Genomic DNA, 17,294 nt, shown 5'->3' on the forward strand with positions numbered 1-17,294 from the left:
TTGCCTTATTGGTGAATTGATCATGGCTACAGGAAATCAAGAGGCTGTAACTGGAAAAATTTAGAAAAGAATGCAGGTTTTATTGATATAGAATTTTATAGCATGCCATCTCTTTCCCTGGTTACCTCTTCAAATTATCTAAGGATTAAGGATTTTGTTTGATCTGTGCAATTTTATGAAAAGACTTGTTTTTCCATTTCTGCTGTTGATTGTCTCACTTACTCCGTATAACCTTGCAACATGAGAGTATCCATAAAATGTTTCTAGTAGTGCTGATTTTATATTTAAAGAGGTGTTTTAGTCTTAAATCTGCCCTATGAGAAGCATTTTTGCCAATAGTCCCCAGTTTGCAAACAATGTTCTTGCCAGAAGAGGGCACCATTATTTCATCAGGTTTGCAAGGAAATGTGTTATTTTGAAAAAGATGTGTAGTTGTAGGGTAGGTAAAACTTTTTTCTGATTGGGAGAATGAGCTCTTTTGCAGGATGAGTACTTTTTTTTTTCCCCCTCGGATAAGAAGATGTTGTCTTATCTTCCTGTAGATGGGAGAAAACTTCACATTTGAAATTCTTAATGTCCTGGAGTTTTCTAGGTAAGATATCTTTTCATTCTGTTCATGTATCCCCCGGGGCTCCTTCTGTGACTCTTCAGTTGAGATTTGGTAATGCAAATCAAAACTTTGATATAGAATCACAAAATTCTAGTTAGCTTCCATCCACTTTTTAATCTGAGCCTGGTGCTCACTTCTTTGGGCATCATTAGGCCAAATCCCTTTTTGTAGCTGAGAGGAGGTCCCACACCTCTCCTTTCTAGCACTGGTCAGAGTCAGACTTGAGGTTTACATCTGGGTTACTACTTACTGACTGTGTTGCCAACTCGACTCTCAGTTCCAGGAGGGCGGGAGTCACTTTCTGTGGAAGTAAGTGCTCAATAAATATTTGATGAATGGATGAATATTGGATATTATTTTTTCCAAGACTATTTCTTTAAAACTATTTCCTTAAAACTATTTCTTTAAAAAGAGATAGGGAATTAATTCCTTTTTGTCTCCCCCAAAGGAAACAATGTGCGTCCAAATCCTTCTCTCCCATAGACTTCAGAGGGCCTCCTGGTCCAGCCACTGTGGCCTGATCCCCAAAGCCTAGTGGGGGAATATTGGTGATGATTTTATTTTCATTGTCCTGTTTTGAAGACTCACAAAGTCTCATCTCTTAGACCATCTGAGCATTTCTAATGTGGAATCTGAAAAGTTAGAAAAGGAAATGCTAGAAATTTAGAAAAGGAATAATTCATTCTTTTTAAAGCCAGATGATTTTTTAAATCATATTTTTTTAATGCCTTGTTGGCCAATGACACACACACACAAAAAGCTTTGAACCTCGTAAAGTTGTTGTCAGCTTCTCTTTTCTCTAGGAAAGCTTTTTCTAAAAACTTTTTTTTATAAGAAAATGTATCTTAATGTTCATTCTAGCTTTCCCTACTACTGGAACACTCATTTCCTGTCCTTAAAATATGAGCTCTTAGCTAGGTGACACTTAAATAACTCAATTGCCTTTAGTAGTGTTCTAACAGCTAAGTAGGTAAAGCAATTGCTAGTCTCTGTCCCTTTTGACAAGTACTTTCTAGCTCAAGTGCTCGGGTGTAGGATTACTCACTGGGACCCTCCTTGGATCGTACAACACATAGGGTTGTGGGATATGACGATTATCTGAGAAGGTGCTGAGTGACAGTTTGATTTGGGTCTCTTAAAAAGTGGTTATAGGCCATGGAGAGCCATCCAAGTGTTATAGTCGGGGAATGGCAAGATGTGGAAGAAGGAAAAAAAAAAAAAGAAACCAAACCTATTTTGTCCAGTTTGCTTTGGCAATGTGTGGGATAAGGCGGAGAGGGGAGCTCTTCAAGCCTATTTGGGCTGCTAAATCAGGAATAAAAGCAATGAGTTTAAGTTCTATCTACCATCATAAAAAACAAGAGCAAAACTAAAAATCCCGAGGGCATTGAGACAGAACTATGCATAAAAATAACTATACGTAAAAATAACAAACCAGCAGTTTAACAACTCTGTGCAGCAGAATGGGACAGGAAGATCTAATTCATAGAGATGTTGTGAGGACTGAAAAATACACGACCAGGGCTGCTTTCCTCTTTCCTTATCGGTTCTTAAGAGATTACATTATATATGCTACATGTATATATAATTTATGTCTTATATGTGTAATACATGATAAATGTATGTTATGTATGTATTATATAATATATGAATGAATATAGTAATATTAATGTAAAACATATCAATATATAATATATGTGATATAATATATAAGTAATGTATATTATATATATTTTTATTCCAGTAAATTTCCATGGAAGAAAAGAAGAGTAACTGAGAAATAGTAGTAGTAGAAGGTGAACATTTGTATTAGAATCTCAGTTTAAGGGGCACCTGGGTGGCTCAGTCGGTTAAGCGTCGTCTGCCTTCAGCTCAGGTCATGATCCTGGGGTCCTGGGATCGAGCCCCGCATCGGGGGCTCCCCTTGCTTGTGCTCTCTCTCTGTCAAATAAATAAATAAAATCTTTTTAAATTTAATTTAATTTTTTTTTAAAGATTTTATTTATTTATTTGACGGAGAGACAGAGACAGCGAGAGAGGGGACACAAGCAGGGGGAGTGGGAGAGGGAGAAGCAGGCTTCCCGCTGAGCAGGGAGCCCGATGCGGGGCTCGATCCCAGGACACTGGGATCATGACCTTTGCCGAAGGCAGACGCTTAATGACTGAACCACCCAGGCACCTCTCTTTTTTTTTTTTAAAGAATCTCATTTTAAGAAAGTAGGTAAATCAGAAAAGGAGACTGGCAAGAAACACATTGGCCTTTTCACTAACGGTCAGCTGAGGACTTGTAAATTTGGTTTCGTGTGTGTGCCTTAGCACCATGTACTGAGGAACATAGAAGCTAATAATAATTTTCATATTATTTTAGTAATAGAAAAAGGATGTCTGTAATTGTCCGAACTCCTACAGGAAATCTCCGGCTCTACTGCAAAGGGGCTGTGAGTATAGGGATTCATTATTCATATTAACTCCTTCCCTCTGTTTCAACAACTTGTAGGAAGCCTTTTACAACTTCACAAGATTTTAAAATGGTGTTACTTTGTGTCTGCTGTTGGGCTGGTTGTTGAGAACATTATCCAAGACTGAAACAGAGTAGCCCCAAAGCTTCCCCAACAGTCAAGCCCATTGAAATTTATGGTGGTTCACACCAGAGTGTTTATTAAGCTTTAATGTCAGTGACAAATTTGTTGTCACTCAATTGTTCTGCAGAGAACTAATGATTAGATTGTTGAGGCTAAGGGTTTGTAGCAGGAATTTTGATCCCAGTTTCCAGCCCAAAGTGTTTGGATTTGGTAAATCTCAGGAAATGGCTTAACCTCTGTACAAACCCTTTTTTTTTTAAGCACTTATATATTTGTTCACAGCCATAGGCAATTAAAAGAAAAATAGCTTTATTCAGGTAAAAGTGACATAAAATAAACTGCACATATTTAAAGTGTACATTTTGATAAGTTTTGACACCAATCTGCTTTTTGTCACTATAGATTCATTTGCATTTACTAAATTTTATATAAAGTCAGATAGGATATATGGCTTTTTGTCTGGCTTCTTTTACTCATAATTATTTTAAAATTCATTCATGTTGTAGCTCATATTAATAGTTCATTTCTTCATACTGCTGAATGGTATTCCATTGTATGGATATATCAGTTTGTTCATCCATCACCTGTTAATGGACTTTTTGTTTGCAGTTTTGTCTACTACAAACAATGCTCCTATAAACATTTGTGTACAAGTCCTTGTATGGGCACATAGTTTCATTTCTCTTTGGTAAATATCTAGCAGTAAAATGGCTAGATCAATGTAGGTGTATTTTAACTTTTTAAGAAACCACCAAACTGTGGTCACATTCCTACCAGCAATTGTCACCAGCACTTGGCATGGTTAGTCTCTTTAATTTTAGCCATTCTCATAGGTGTGTATCTCATTGTGATTTTAATTTACATTTCCATGCCATGACTGATGATAGTGAGCATCTTTTCATGTGCTTATTTGCCATCTGTGTTGGGGGTTCTCAAGATTACCCATATGTTTTTAGTGGATCTCTAAAAGGATTCATGATTATATGCATGGCTAAGATGTATTATAGTAATGTAGCAAGGATACACAACCAGATTATAAGGGAAAAAGACAGGCAGAGTCTGGAGGAATCCATGTGCAGGCTTCCCATGGGTGTTATACAGGGAAAGTTTATATCAGCTCAAAGAATTGAATACCAGCCAAGTCCCTTAGACGCCAGCCAAGAACCAACCTTGTAAGGAGGTCTTTCTAAGGATAACATTCTCTGACTTGTTATGGTAACTCTTTTCTGTGCACCATCCACTTATTTTCTTTGGTGAAATGTCTGTTTAAATATTTGTCCCTGTTTTTATAACTGTTTGTGTTTCTTTGTATTGAGTTTTGAGAGTTCTTTTTTAATTTTTGGATATAAGTCCCTTATCAGATACATGATCTGCAAATATCTGTGGCTTTTTTCATTCTCTTAACAGGTCTCTGAAGAACAGGAATTTGTAATTTTGATGAAGTCCAATTTAACAATATGTTCCTTTATGGGTCATGCTTTTAGTGTCTTAGCTAACAAATTTTTGCCTAATTCAAGGTCACAAAGATTTCCTCCTGTTTTCTCCTCCTTTTATAGTTTTAGGTTGTATACTTGCTTCTGGGATCCATCTTGAGTGATTTTGGGATATGGTATGAGACATGAGTAGGAGTTCATTTTTTACAGATGAGTATCTAATTTCACAGCACCATTTATTAAACTGTTTATTCATTCTTCACTGAATTGCCTTTGCACTTTTGTAAAAAATGAACTGTTTATATATATGTGGGTCTATTTCTGGACTTTCTGTTTTCTCTCATCGTTCTGTTGGTTATCTTTACACCAATACCACAGTGTCTTGATTATATCACTTTATAATAAGTCTTAAAATCAGATATCATGAATTCTCCAATTTTGTTCTTTTTCAAAGTTGTTTTGAATGTTCTGGAACCTTTGCATTTCCATATGAGTTTTATACTTTTTTTGAAGATGCTTTTTATCATACTAAGGAAATTTCCCCTGATTCCTAGTTGGTTGAGATTTTAAAAAATCGGTAATGGATGTTAAATTTTGTCAAATACTTTTCTTGACTTGATTGAGATACTAATATGATTTTTTCTTTTGTGCCTGTTAATATGATAAATTACATTGAATTGATTTTTTAACGTTAAACCTATCTTGTATTCCTGAGATAAGCCCCATTTGTTCTGATATATTATCCTTTTTATGTATAGTTGGATTCACTTTCTTAAAGTTTTATTTAGAATTTTGCATCTACTTTTAAAAGGGATAGCGATCTTTAATTTTCTTTTCTTGTAATGTCTTTGTTTGATTTTTAATGCTGACCCTATAAAATTAATGGGGAGGACTCTTTCCTTTTCAGTTTTCTGGAAAAGTGTGCATGGAATTGAGATTATTTGTTCTTTAAATGTTTGTTAGAATTTACCAGAAAGCCATCTGGACCTCAGGGTAGGCTAGCTAGACAGTTATTGGTTTTATTTATTTTTTCATTTATAGGTTTTATTGATCTTCCTAAAGAAATTGCTTTCAGATTTGACTTTTCTTGAATGTTTCTCTGTTTTCTGTTTCATTAATTTCTCTTTATTATTCCCATTCTTTTGCCTACTTGTGGTTTGATTTGCTCCTCTTTTTCTAGCTTCTTAAGGCAGAACTTGATTTGAGACCTTTCTTTTTAATACAAATGTTTAGTGCTATAAATATCCTCCAAATCTTTGCTTTAGCAGCATGTCACAAATTTTGATGTGTTGCATTTTCATCTTCATTCAGTTCAAAATATTCTATATTCTAAGTTTTCTTTTGATTTCTTCTTTGACTCATGGGTTATTTTGAAGTGGGTTAGTTTTCAAATATTTAGGAATTTTCTGGAAATATTCCTTTAATTGATTTATAACATAATTCCATTTTATTAGAGAACAGACTTTATATGACGTGAATCCTTTTAATTTAATTGGGACTTGTTTTATGGCTCACATTGTGACTTATCTAATGTTAAATGTTTTGCATGCACCTAAAAAGCCTGAATATTCTGCTGTTTTGGGGTGAAGTAGTTTATAACTATCTGTTAAGTCAAGTTGATTGATAGTGTTGTTCAAATCTTCTATATCCTTAATGATGCTTCATTTACTTGTTCTATCAATTATTGATAGATAATTGATAGGGGGATATTGAAATCCCCAACTGTCATTGTGGATTTGTGATGTTCATCTTGAAGTTCTGTTAGTTTTTACATCATTGCATTTACTTCTATTAGTTTTAGCTTCATTTTGAAACTAATTTATTAGATGCATAAGCATTCGGAATTACTAGTTCCTCTTGATGAATTGACCCTTCTGTCATTCCAAAATGATTTTCCTTATCCCTGGCAATTCTCTTTACTCTGAAATCTCTATTGTCTGGTTATAATATTGCCATTCCTGGCTACTTTTGATTAGCGTTGGGTAGGATATATCTTTTTCTTCCTCTTTAACCCATTTGTGTCTTTATATGTAAAGTCTGGTTCTTCCAGGGAGCATGTAGTTGGTTTGTGTTTTGGAAATCTCTGCCTTTTAACTGGGTGTTTAGACCATTTACATGTGTGCTTACTGATACAGCTGGGTTTACATACATCATCCTGCAATTTATTTTCTATTTGTCCCAGTTCTTTTTTCCTTTATTCCAAGAATTACTTGAGTATTATATAATTCCAATTTCTTTCCTTTAAAAAAAATTTTAGTGGTTGTTAGTAGGCACCTTCAATCTATTACTTTCTATTTTCAAGTGATAATATACTATTTCATGTGTAGTATAAGAATTACAATTCTGAACTTCCATCTCTCTCCTCCCAATCTTTGTGCTCTTGTCAGACATTTTAATTTTACAAATGTTATAAATTTCACACTACATTAAGTTTGTTCAAGCAATTATCCTTTTTTAATAAAATATATAACAAGAAAAATATTGTATATATATCCATATCCATATATATGTGTATATATACACACGCACACATACAGACTCATGTCATTACCATTTTCAATGCTCTTCAGACTCATATTTCCATTTGCTATAATTTCCTTCTGTCTGATGGATTCCCTTTACCATATCTTATAGCATGGATCTGTTGGTGATAAGTTTTTTCAGACTGTTTATGTCTGAAAAGATTTTTATTTCATCTTTATTTTCTCTGGTGTTCATTTTGAAATTTTTGCTGAATATAGGATTCTAGGTTGACAATTTTTTTTCTTTCAGTTTTTTAAAGCATGTGCTTCACTTGCATTCTCAATGAGCAATCTGTTATCTCTGTTCCTCTGTATGTAATGTATCCTTTTTGGAATTGTGCCTTCCCTGGGGCTTCTTGGGTTCCTTCACATCTATTAGATATAACAATAAAATTATAATGCAGTATTTAGAATTTGGATTGTTAGGCTTAGGTAAGATATTGGTCACAAGAACTTTTTTTTTTTTTTCCGGATAGGATACAGTGATTTATGAGAGACTTTCAGAAGATTCTCGCTTTATGAAGGAGACATTAACCCACCTGGAATATTTTGCCAAAGAAGGTAAGTGAAAATTGTTTAGAATCTTGTTTCTTTTTGAAATGCTATTCTTAAATATTAAAATTGTAACCTGAATGCATGTCACTGATGCTTGGCCCATAGGTAGGCAAGGGGAGCTCATTCCTATATGTGACTTTGTAATGCCTTCTGTTTGCTTAAAAAGTAAATGGTTCCTCAAACACACCCTGTTGAGATATTATTTTTCCTTTCTTCCTTTCCCCACCAGCAAATGTTGAAAAGTATGTTTTTACTGTGTAGTTCTTCCTTTATTCCAAAAACAGTGTCTTCAAAGACATCTATTATCTGTTTCTATTTGTTGTAGTAGGAACTTGGCCCCTAATGGAAAAAGAGAGGTTTTTCCAGTATGTGTTGTATATTTCAAAGTTAATTACTTTGTGCATATAACTCAGAAACCTGACATAGTTGATGTTTTCCTGCCATTCTCTTCTTATCCTTCTGATTTTGACTTGTTACCCACCTCGAGAAATAAAATTCCATGAGTGAGTTTTGAATAAGAACAACACTCACTAAAAAGTTTATAGAAGTTTTGAAAAATCGAGGTGTAATATCACATAAAAGTAAAGCTAATAATCCCTGGAAGCAGTATCCCACTTTGTCCTTTTAGTTTCTAAGCTGCTGGATATTTTGCAAGGTTGCACTTTGGGCCTTTTGCTGCCATCTTAAAATATAAGTGAGCTGTAGGCAGGTTACAACAGGTATAAGCATATAGGAACCGTATTGTAATGGAGCTCAAAACAGAATAACAACTTCTATAGCTTATCTGTAGAACTTTAATTTCTAGGGGATCCTCAACTATTTGAATATTTTGCAGGAGTTAGCCTATAATATTAGGATACAATATAATTTCTAAAATTTTTTCTTTGCAAAAACGGGACTTAAATTAATTTTCTGTTATTTTAATGATTATTTGGCTTACTTTGAAATTGAAAAACTAAAGCCTTATTCATTCTTTCCTTCCTCCAACAAATAGTTATTGAGTATTTATTGAGTGCTGTGCACTGTTCTAAGCTTCTGGGACAGAAGTGAACAAAACATAGCTCATACCTTGAAGAAATTAGCCAATAATAGATAATGTCAGGGGGTGATAAGTGCTATGGAGAAAAATTAAACAGGATAAGGGGAACAGAGTATGATGGGGTGCTATCTCTATAGGGTGAGTTAGACAGAGACTGAAGGAAGAGAAGGAGAATACCAGCAGAAAGTATTCCAGGTCAAGGGCAGAACAAGTTCAAGTGTCCAGAAGTAAGAGGATCAGCAGGGACAGGACTGTAAGCAATGACCGGGGGGGGGGGGGGGGGGGGCAAGGGGAAATAAGGTCAGCAAGGTAGCCAGGGACAGATCAGGTAAGACCATGTGAAGGACTTCACATTCCCATGACCTCTACACTTTTGGATTTTGCTTTCAAATTCTGTACTCCTCCCTGATCGCTGATGGCTTGATCAGTTTACATTCCATTCTTTCTTACAGGGCTGAGAACTCTCTGTGTTGCCTATGCAGATTTAACTGAGGAAGAATATCAGCAGTGGTTGATGCAGTATAAAAAAGCAAGTACAATTATCCAAGACAGAATGCGGAGTTTGGAAAAATGTTATGATAATATTGAAAAGGTAACATACCCGATATGTACTCTACATGCCAAGTTAAATATGTGAAAACATACACTTACCAACGTTTTCATATCTTGATATCATTTTAAAAACTCAGTTAAAATGGGGCGCCTGGGTGGCTCTGTTGGTTAAGTGTCTGCCTTCAGCTCAGGTGATGATCCCAGGTTCCTGGGATCGAGCCCTGTTGCCCGATCGGGCTCCCAACTCAATGAGGAGTCTCCTCTCTCTCTCGCTCTCTTGCTTGCTCACTCTCAAATAAATAAAGTCTTAACAAAAAAAATCTCAGTTAAATTGTTTTTTTTTCCTTCAGAAATATAAAGCTGTCTTATACTGAAAATTCATAAAATAGATCTTAAAATATTCAAAATATTTCTTTCATTTCTGAATTATATCCTAATCACTTCAATTTTGTTACCCCTTTTTATAACTTTTCCCATCCAAAAGCAATACATGTTTATCACACAAAACTAAGCCAGAATAGTAAATAATAATCATCTGTAATGTTGGGCTAATGACTAAATTCTGGTGTATAATCCTCCAACCTCTTTTTTCATATATGTGTATTGTCTATGTAGTATTCCATTGTAGGTTTTTAATACACATACATACACTTTTTCCCATAAAAATTTAAAGTAAAAAATCCCCCCTCACCCAAAATCTCTGTCAAATTTTCCCCATAAAAATACTGCTCAAATCATGAAATTTTTCACTCTGCAATAAATTGGGAATTTTTTCCATATCACTGAATATTTTTCTGTTATTTTTTTAGATTAGTCATGGTATTTCATTACTTTTATTGTGCTATTCTCTGGTGGTTACTGTCCCAGGGGATCTCATGCACCCTGGACTATTGTCACTGGAGGATCATTGTGAATTTGTTTGTGGTGGCCTCAGGGATCTTGTGGCTCCTGGGCCAATTCTTATCTTAGTTTCTTGGCTTGTGTTCTTTTGTCATTTGCTTCCATGAGCTCTGCATTTCATTTCTGCAGGAACATGGCCAGAACAGAGTTAGACTGGAGGATTTTCTTTTCTTTTCTTTTCTTTTTTAAAGATTTTATTTATTTATTTGAGCGAGAGAGAGAGCATGAGGTAGGGAGAGAGGGAGAAGCAGACTCCTTGCTGAGCAGGGAGCCCAATGCAGGGCTCGATCCCAGGACCCTGGGACCTGAACCAAAGGCAGATGCTTAACTGAGTGAGCCACAGGTGCCCCGATAGACTGGGGGATTTTCTTGACATTAGGTTCATCTTTTTTTTCAAGGTCATTTTGTTGAGAAATTAGGAACCTAACCTAGCTTCACACCAAGTGCAGGAAGATGCTGCAGGAGCCCTCGTGGGTGATTATTCGACATCTGTTGACACAGCACAGCGAAGGGACGAACTGATTTATGTAACCCTCCTCTTCCTCATTTTCCCAGCAGGTTGTTTGTTGCTCCCACACAGGGAAAAAATCTGGGCAATTGAAAATTGGCCTCTGGGGGCACCTGGGTGGCTCATTGGGTTAAGCTTCTGACTCTTGGTTTTGGCTCAGGTCATGATCTCAGGACTCTGAGGCTGACCTCACATCAGGCTCCATACTCAGCGCCGAGCCTGATTGCGCCCTCTCCCTCTGCTCCGCCCCTCCTCCCCCACCCGACACACCTCTCTCTCTCAGAAATAAAATCTTAAAAAAAGAAAAAGAAAAGAAAAAAGCAAGAAAGAGGAACTGGCCTCTGGAACTTGAAAGATTGTATAGTTCCTTTTTAATCAAACTGATATATTTTATATTTTAGTTTTAAGTTTTAATCTGGAAGTCATAGGTGGTAAGGAAGTCAAAGAGTAAGTTTGCCTTTGCCAGGTCATGTGGGTGGGTGGCAAGGGCAGGGCGTGGCATGGCCTTAAGCTGACTGGTTCACTCATCTGCTGAATGCTAGTCTCCAGCATGTACACAGTGCCTGGCACACAGTCGGTGTTCAGCAAGTATTAATTGAATAGATGAATGAAATATTGGGGTTGAATGTTTTAAGCTCCTCTGCTTTCCAAGGAAGGTAGATAACTGTATAATTGGCAGGGCTTGATGTTGATTCTTTTTCTTCAACTTCAAAGGGCAGTAATAAATGGTAGAAGGGCTATCATGGGCCAGTTTTTCCTATCTGGTCTTGGAGGTTTTTGACCTAGGTGAGTGCCACATTACAGATTGTCTGTATAGTCAGAGTGAGTGATGAGCAGCATACAGTGCTTGGAAGGTCTGAATGGAAATCTAATCAGTTTTAGATACTTTAACAAAGTACTATTGTACTATTTAACAAACTACTGCATTTTCTCTCCATGACTATGAGGTTAAAATTACAGGCATCAAAGTACTCAATGTCTGTGTTTAGTGTGACTAGGATATCTCTTTAGCCTGAGTCACTTATGCAAATGACAGGCTCTGTGACGTTAAAATCACACTGAAAATTGTCAAATATATTCATTTGTGTCCCTTTCCCCCACAGGATGTTTTCCAGTTCACCCAGGAGCGATGAGCTCCTGGGTATTGAATCATGTGGGCCAAACTTCTGGGGGGCTGGGGACTAGACCTTGCTATTCATTACATCTCTGTCAGGGGAGACCTATCTTGAGAACTAGTACCCCACTGAAGGGTACTTCATGAAAAATGGACACATTTAGGGGGGCAAATGATACATGAGAGGATTGTTGTACATAGGTTTTGATCAGAGGGAATTGGATTTTTTTTTAAAGCTGTATCTTTCAAGCTGTAATGGCCTAAAAGAATTTTGATTCTTCACTTTTTTTCTTTTCTTTTCCTTAAGTCTATGTCTTCAATTCTAGTTTTCTGGGCTTGGAACAACTGTATGCCACCTAGAAAAACTTGTCCTTCCAGTTGTCCTTTGACTGTTATTTTTCTTACTTTATATTAGCCACCAGAGCATCTAATCTTCTGCCTCATGACTTGTGTTGTAATTTCCACTGTTCTAGCTGATGTTGTATTAGTTATAACTGTTGTTGCAGTTAAATGGCTATTCTCTGCAGACTTTGAGGTAAGTATTGGAATCTGACACCAAAGACGTGTCAGAGTCAACTAGTTCTGTGAAATGATTCTTACTGATAATTCCATGTACGTTGTTATGATCCTACTTGTTTTCAGTTCTAGGGAGGTATTTTCTGATCATCTTCTTAGATCTTGAGGCCAGGAGTACTTCTTCACCTCTTGAATATATTTCCTTTGGACACTCATAAGATCTAAGTTTCTTTCCTGTTGGGTAAGAGTAAGAAAGACAATGTCTACATTTGTATCAATAGTTATTAAGTACATCATAACTTAGAGCATAACTGCTAAAGTAATTAACTTTCATGTTGCCAGGGTCACTCTATTGGTAAAACATAAATTTGACATATTGGCAGATTGAATTAGACTTTGAAGCATTCCTTGTTTGTTTGTTTTTTCTTAATACAATAGCTTTATTGAGATATAATTCACATACCCTACAATTCTTCCATTTAAAGTATATAAACTACAGTTTTTAGAGAATTGTGAGACCGTCACCACAATTAACACAGAATATTTTCAACATACCCTCCCCCAAATTCCATATCCATTAGTATTCACTCTTTGTTACCGTCCTATTCTCTCCCCCAGCCCTATGCAGCCACTAATTTACTTCTAGTCTCTATAGATTCACCTTCTCTGCATATTTCATATAAATAAATCATAAAATAGGTGGTCTTTAGTGACTTGCTTCTTTCACTTAGCTTAATGTTTTCAGGATTCACCCATATTGTAGTATGTACCAGTATTTCATTACTTTTCAATGCCAAATAGTATTCCATTGCGTAGATACCTGATTGTTTATCCATTCTTCTGTTGAAGGTCATTTGGATTGTTTCCACTTGGTTATTGCGAATAATGCTTCCGTAAGTAATCATACAAGTTTTCATGTGGACACATTCTTTAATTTATCTTATGAATATACCTGGGAGTGAAATTGCTGGGTCATATGGCAACTCTGTGTAACCATTTGAGAAGCTGCCAGACTATTTTCCCAAAGTGGCTGCACCATTCTACATTCCTACCACCAGTGTTTGAGGGTTCCAATTTTTTCACATCCTTGCCAACACTTGTTACTACCTGTAACTTATTATAACCATCCTAGTGGGTATGAAGCAGTATCTCATTGTGATTTTAATTTGCATTTCTTTAATGATTAATGATGTTGAACATTTTTTCATGTGTTTTTTTGATTATTTGTATATCTTCTTTTGGAGAAGTGTCTATTCAAATCCTTTGGCCATTTTTCAATTAATATATTATTTTTTTAGAGTTTTAGAGTAGTTTTAGGTTTTCAGAAAAAAAATGAGCCAAAAAAGTATAGATAGTTATATATACTTCCTCTCTTTCCCTCCCACAGTTTCTTCTATGATTAACATTTTGCCTTAGTGTGGTACGTTTGTTACAATTGATGAACCAATATCGATACACTATGATTAACTAAACTCCATGGCTTACATTAAGATTCACTCTTGTTGTATAGTTCTATGGGTCTTGACAAATGCATGTCACCATCCACTACTGCAGTATCATACAGAATAGTTTCACTGCCCTAAAAATCTCCTCTGTTCACCTATTCATTCTTCCCTCTTTCCTTCTGAACCCCTGGCAACCACTGATCTTCTTTTTACTGTCTCTATAGTTTTGCCTTTACCAGCATGTCATATAGCTGTAATCATAAGTATGTAGCCTTTTCAGATTGGCTGCTTTTGCTTAGGAATGTGCATTTAAATTCCTTCATGTCTTTTAATGATAACGTGATGGCTCATTTTTTAAAAGTTTGTTGTTTGTTTGTTTGTTTGTTTGTTTATTTATTTATTTATTTATTTATTTTTTAACTTATTTGAGAGAGAAAGCAGAGCAAGCGAGAGGACACAAGTGGGGAGAGAGGGGCAGAAGAAGAGGGAGAAGCGGACTCCCTGTTGAGTAGGGATCCCAACACGGGGCTTGATCCCAGGACCCTGAGATCATGACCTGAGCTGAAGGCAGACACTTAAACCAACTGAGGCACCCAGGCACCCTGATGGCTCATTTCTTTTTAAATATTTTTTAAATAATAATCTGTTGTCTGGATGTACCACAGACATTATCCATTCACCTATTGAAAGGCATCTTGGTTGCTTCTAAGTTCTGGTAATTATGAATAAAGCTGCTATAAATACTCAAGACTATATTTTTTTGTGGATAGGTCTTCAACTCATTAGGGTGAATACCAAGAAGCATGATTGCCCAATCATGTGCTAAGTCAATGTTTAGCTTTATAAGAAACTGCCACACTGTCTTCCAAAATGGCTGTACATTCCCACAAGCAATGAATAAGAGTTCTTGTTCCACCACATCCCTTGCGAGCATTTGGTGCTGTCAGTGTTTTGGATTTTGGACAATCTAATAGGTATGTAGTGGTATCTCACTGTTGTTTTCATGTGCATTTCTCTGATGACATATAATGTTTTCATATGCTTAGTGACACCTGTATATCTTCTTTGGTGAGGTGTCTGCTTAGACCTTTTGCCCCTTTTTTAATCAGATTGTTTATTTTCTTACTGTTGGGTTTTAAGTGTTCCTTGCATATTTGGTTATGTCTTTATCGGATATGTGTTTTGAAAATATTTTCTCCTTGTTTGTAGCTTGTCTTCTTGTTAGCTTCACAGTATTTTCCACAGAACATGTTTTTAATTTTAATGAAGTCTAAATACCAATTTTTTCTTTCATGGATCATGCTTTTGGTATCTAAAAAGTAATCAGTAAACCTAAGGTTACCTAGATTTTCTCCTCTTATCTTCTGGTAGTTTTATAGTTTTGCATTTTACATTTAGGTCTATGATCCATTTGGACTTAATTTTTATGAAAAGTCAAAGGTCAGTGTCTGCATTCATTTTATTTTTTAAATGTGCACGTCCAGTTGTTCCAACACTATTTGTTGAAAAAGACTATCTTTTCTCCATTGAATCGCCTTTGCTCCTTTGTCAAAGATTGGTTGACTGTATTTGTGTAGGTCTATTTCTGGGTTTTCTATTTTGTTCTAATGACCTATTTGTCTATACTTTCACCAATACTATACTATCTTGATTACTCTAGCTTTATAGTAACTCTTGAAGTTGGGTAGTGTCCGTCCCCTGATTTTGTTCTTATTCACTATTGTCTTGGCTAATCTCAATCTTTTGCCTTTCAATAAAAATTTTAGAATCAATTTGTTGATATCCACAAAATAACTTTCCATGATTAAGACTGACATCTTAGCAATACTGAGTATTCCTATCCATGAACATGATATTTCTTTCATCAGAGTTTTGTAGTTTTCCACATACATATCTTGTAAATATTTTGTTAGATTTATACTTATATATGCCTTTTTGATATTAAAGTAAATGGTATTATGTTTTTAATTTCAAATTCCAATTGTTCATTGACTTTTGTGTATTAACCTCATATCCTATAACATTGCTATAGTCACTTGTTAGTTCCATTTGTTGATTCCTTAGAATTTTCTACATAAACAGTCATGACATCTGCAAAGGCATTTTTCTTCCTTCCCAATCCTTTTAGTTTTTTTATTTCCTTATTTTATCATACTAACCAGAACTTCCAGTATGATGTTGAATAAGAGTGGGAAGAGGGACATCCTTACCTTGTTCCCTGTCTTAAGGAGGGAAAGTATCTAGGTTCTCACCATTAAGTATATTAGCTATAGGTTTTTTAGTAGATGTTCTTTATCAAGTTGGAGAAGTCTCCCCCTGTTCTAGGTTTGCTGAGGGTTTTTAAAAGACTTTGAAACTTTATGAGTGTTAGATTCTCACAAATTTTGGTTAAGTTGCATTATCATTTTATTTTAGTTCATATTTTTAAATTTCTCTTGAGTTATGTGATTTTTAGAAGTGTTTTTGCTTAATCTCCAGGTATTTGGGGACTTTTCAGGTATCTTTCTATTATTGATTTCTAGTTTAATTCCACTGTGGACTGATAGCATACTTTGATAATTTCTATTTTTCAAAAAACTTGCTAAGGTGGGCTTTATGGCCTAGAACATGGTCTATTTTTTTTTTAAAGATTTTATTTATTTATTTGACAGAGAGAGACAGCCAGAGAGAGAACACAAGCAGGACAAGTGGGAGAGAGAGAAGCAGGCTTCCCACTGAGCAGGGAGCCCAATGTGGGGCTCGATCCCAGGACCCTGGGATCATGACCTGAGCCAAAGGCAGACACTTAACGACTGAGCCACCCAGGCGCCCCGAATGTGGTCTATCTTAATGAGTGTTTCGTTGAGCTTGAGAAGAAAGTGTATTCTGCTGTTAAACGAACATTCTCTCAATGTCAGTTAGATGCAATGAATTGGCGGCTCTGTTCTGTTCAATTATATCCTTACTGATTTTCTCTCTGTTGGATCTGTTGATTACTGACAGAGAAGTATTAGAGTCTACATTCATCTATTTCTCTTTGCTGTTCCATGAGTTCTTGTCTAATATATTTTGATGCTCTGTTGTTAGGTGCACTGAAGATTGCTACGTCTTCTTAGACAATTGACTCCTTTATTATTATGCAATGCCTCTTTTTATTCCTAGTAATTTTCCTTATTCTGAAGTCAGTTTTGTCTGAAATTAATATAGCTACTCCAGTTTCTTTTATTAGTGTTAGTATGTGTATCTTTCTCCATCCTTCTATTTTTTAAATTTTTATTTATTTAAATTCAATTAGCCAACTCCATCCCCTTATTTTAATCTATTTGTGTCTTCATATTTAATATGTGTTTCTTATGACAACATAGAGTTGTCTTTTTTTTTTTTAAATCCACTCGTACAGTGTCTGTCTTTTAATTGGTATATTTAGACCATACACTTTTACAGTTATTACTAGTTTAATATCTTTCATATTTGTAACTATTTTCTATTTGTACCCTTTCTTATGTTTTTTCTTTGTCTTCCACTTTTTTTCCCTGCCT

The 17,294-nt window shown here is 35.6% G+C and overlaps 1 protein-coding gene across 1 annotated transcript in view; it reads left to right on the top strand.

Annotated features, from left to right (window-relative positions):
* LOC118009101 (phospholipid-transporting ATPase IB-like) overlaps positions 1-17,294 on the top strand; it is a 217,108-nt gene that overhangs the window by 82,485 nt on the left and 117,329 nt on the right. Inside the window, exons 20-23 of the mRNA XM_035002919.1 lie at positions 543-592; positions 2,979-3,048; positions 7,624-7,708; positions 9,194-9,333. Coding sequence (XP_034858810.1) covers positions 543-592; positions 2,979-3,048; positions 7,624-7,708; positions 9,194-9,333 — 345 coding nt within the window. The remainder of the gene's footprint in view (positions 1-542; positions 593-2,978; positions 3,049-7,623; positions 7,709-9,193; positions 9,334-17,294) is intronic.

This window comes from Mirounga leonina, unplaced genomic scaffold (assembly GCF_011800145.1).
Source record: "Mirounga leonina isolate KUSES-001 unplaced genomic scaffold, KU_Mleo_1.0 Mir_127, whole genome shotgun sequence".
NCBI lineage: Eukaryota > Metazoa > Chordata > Mammalia > Carnivora > Phocidae > Mirounga > Mirounga leonina.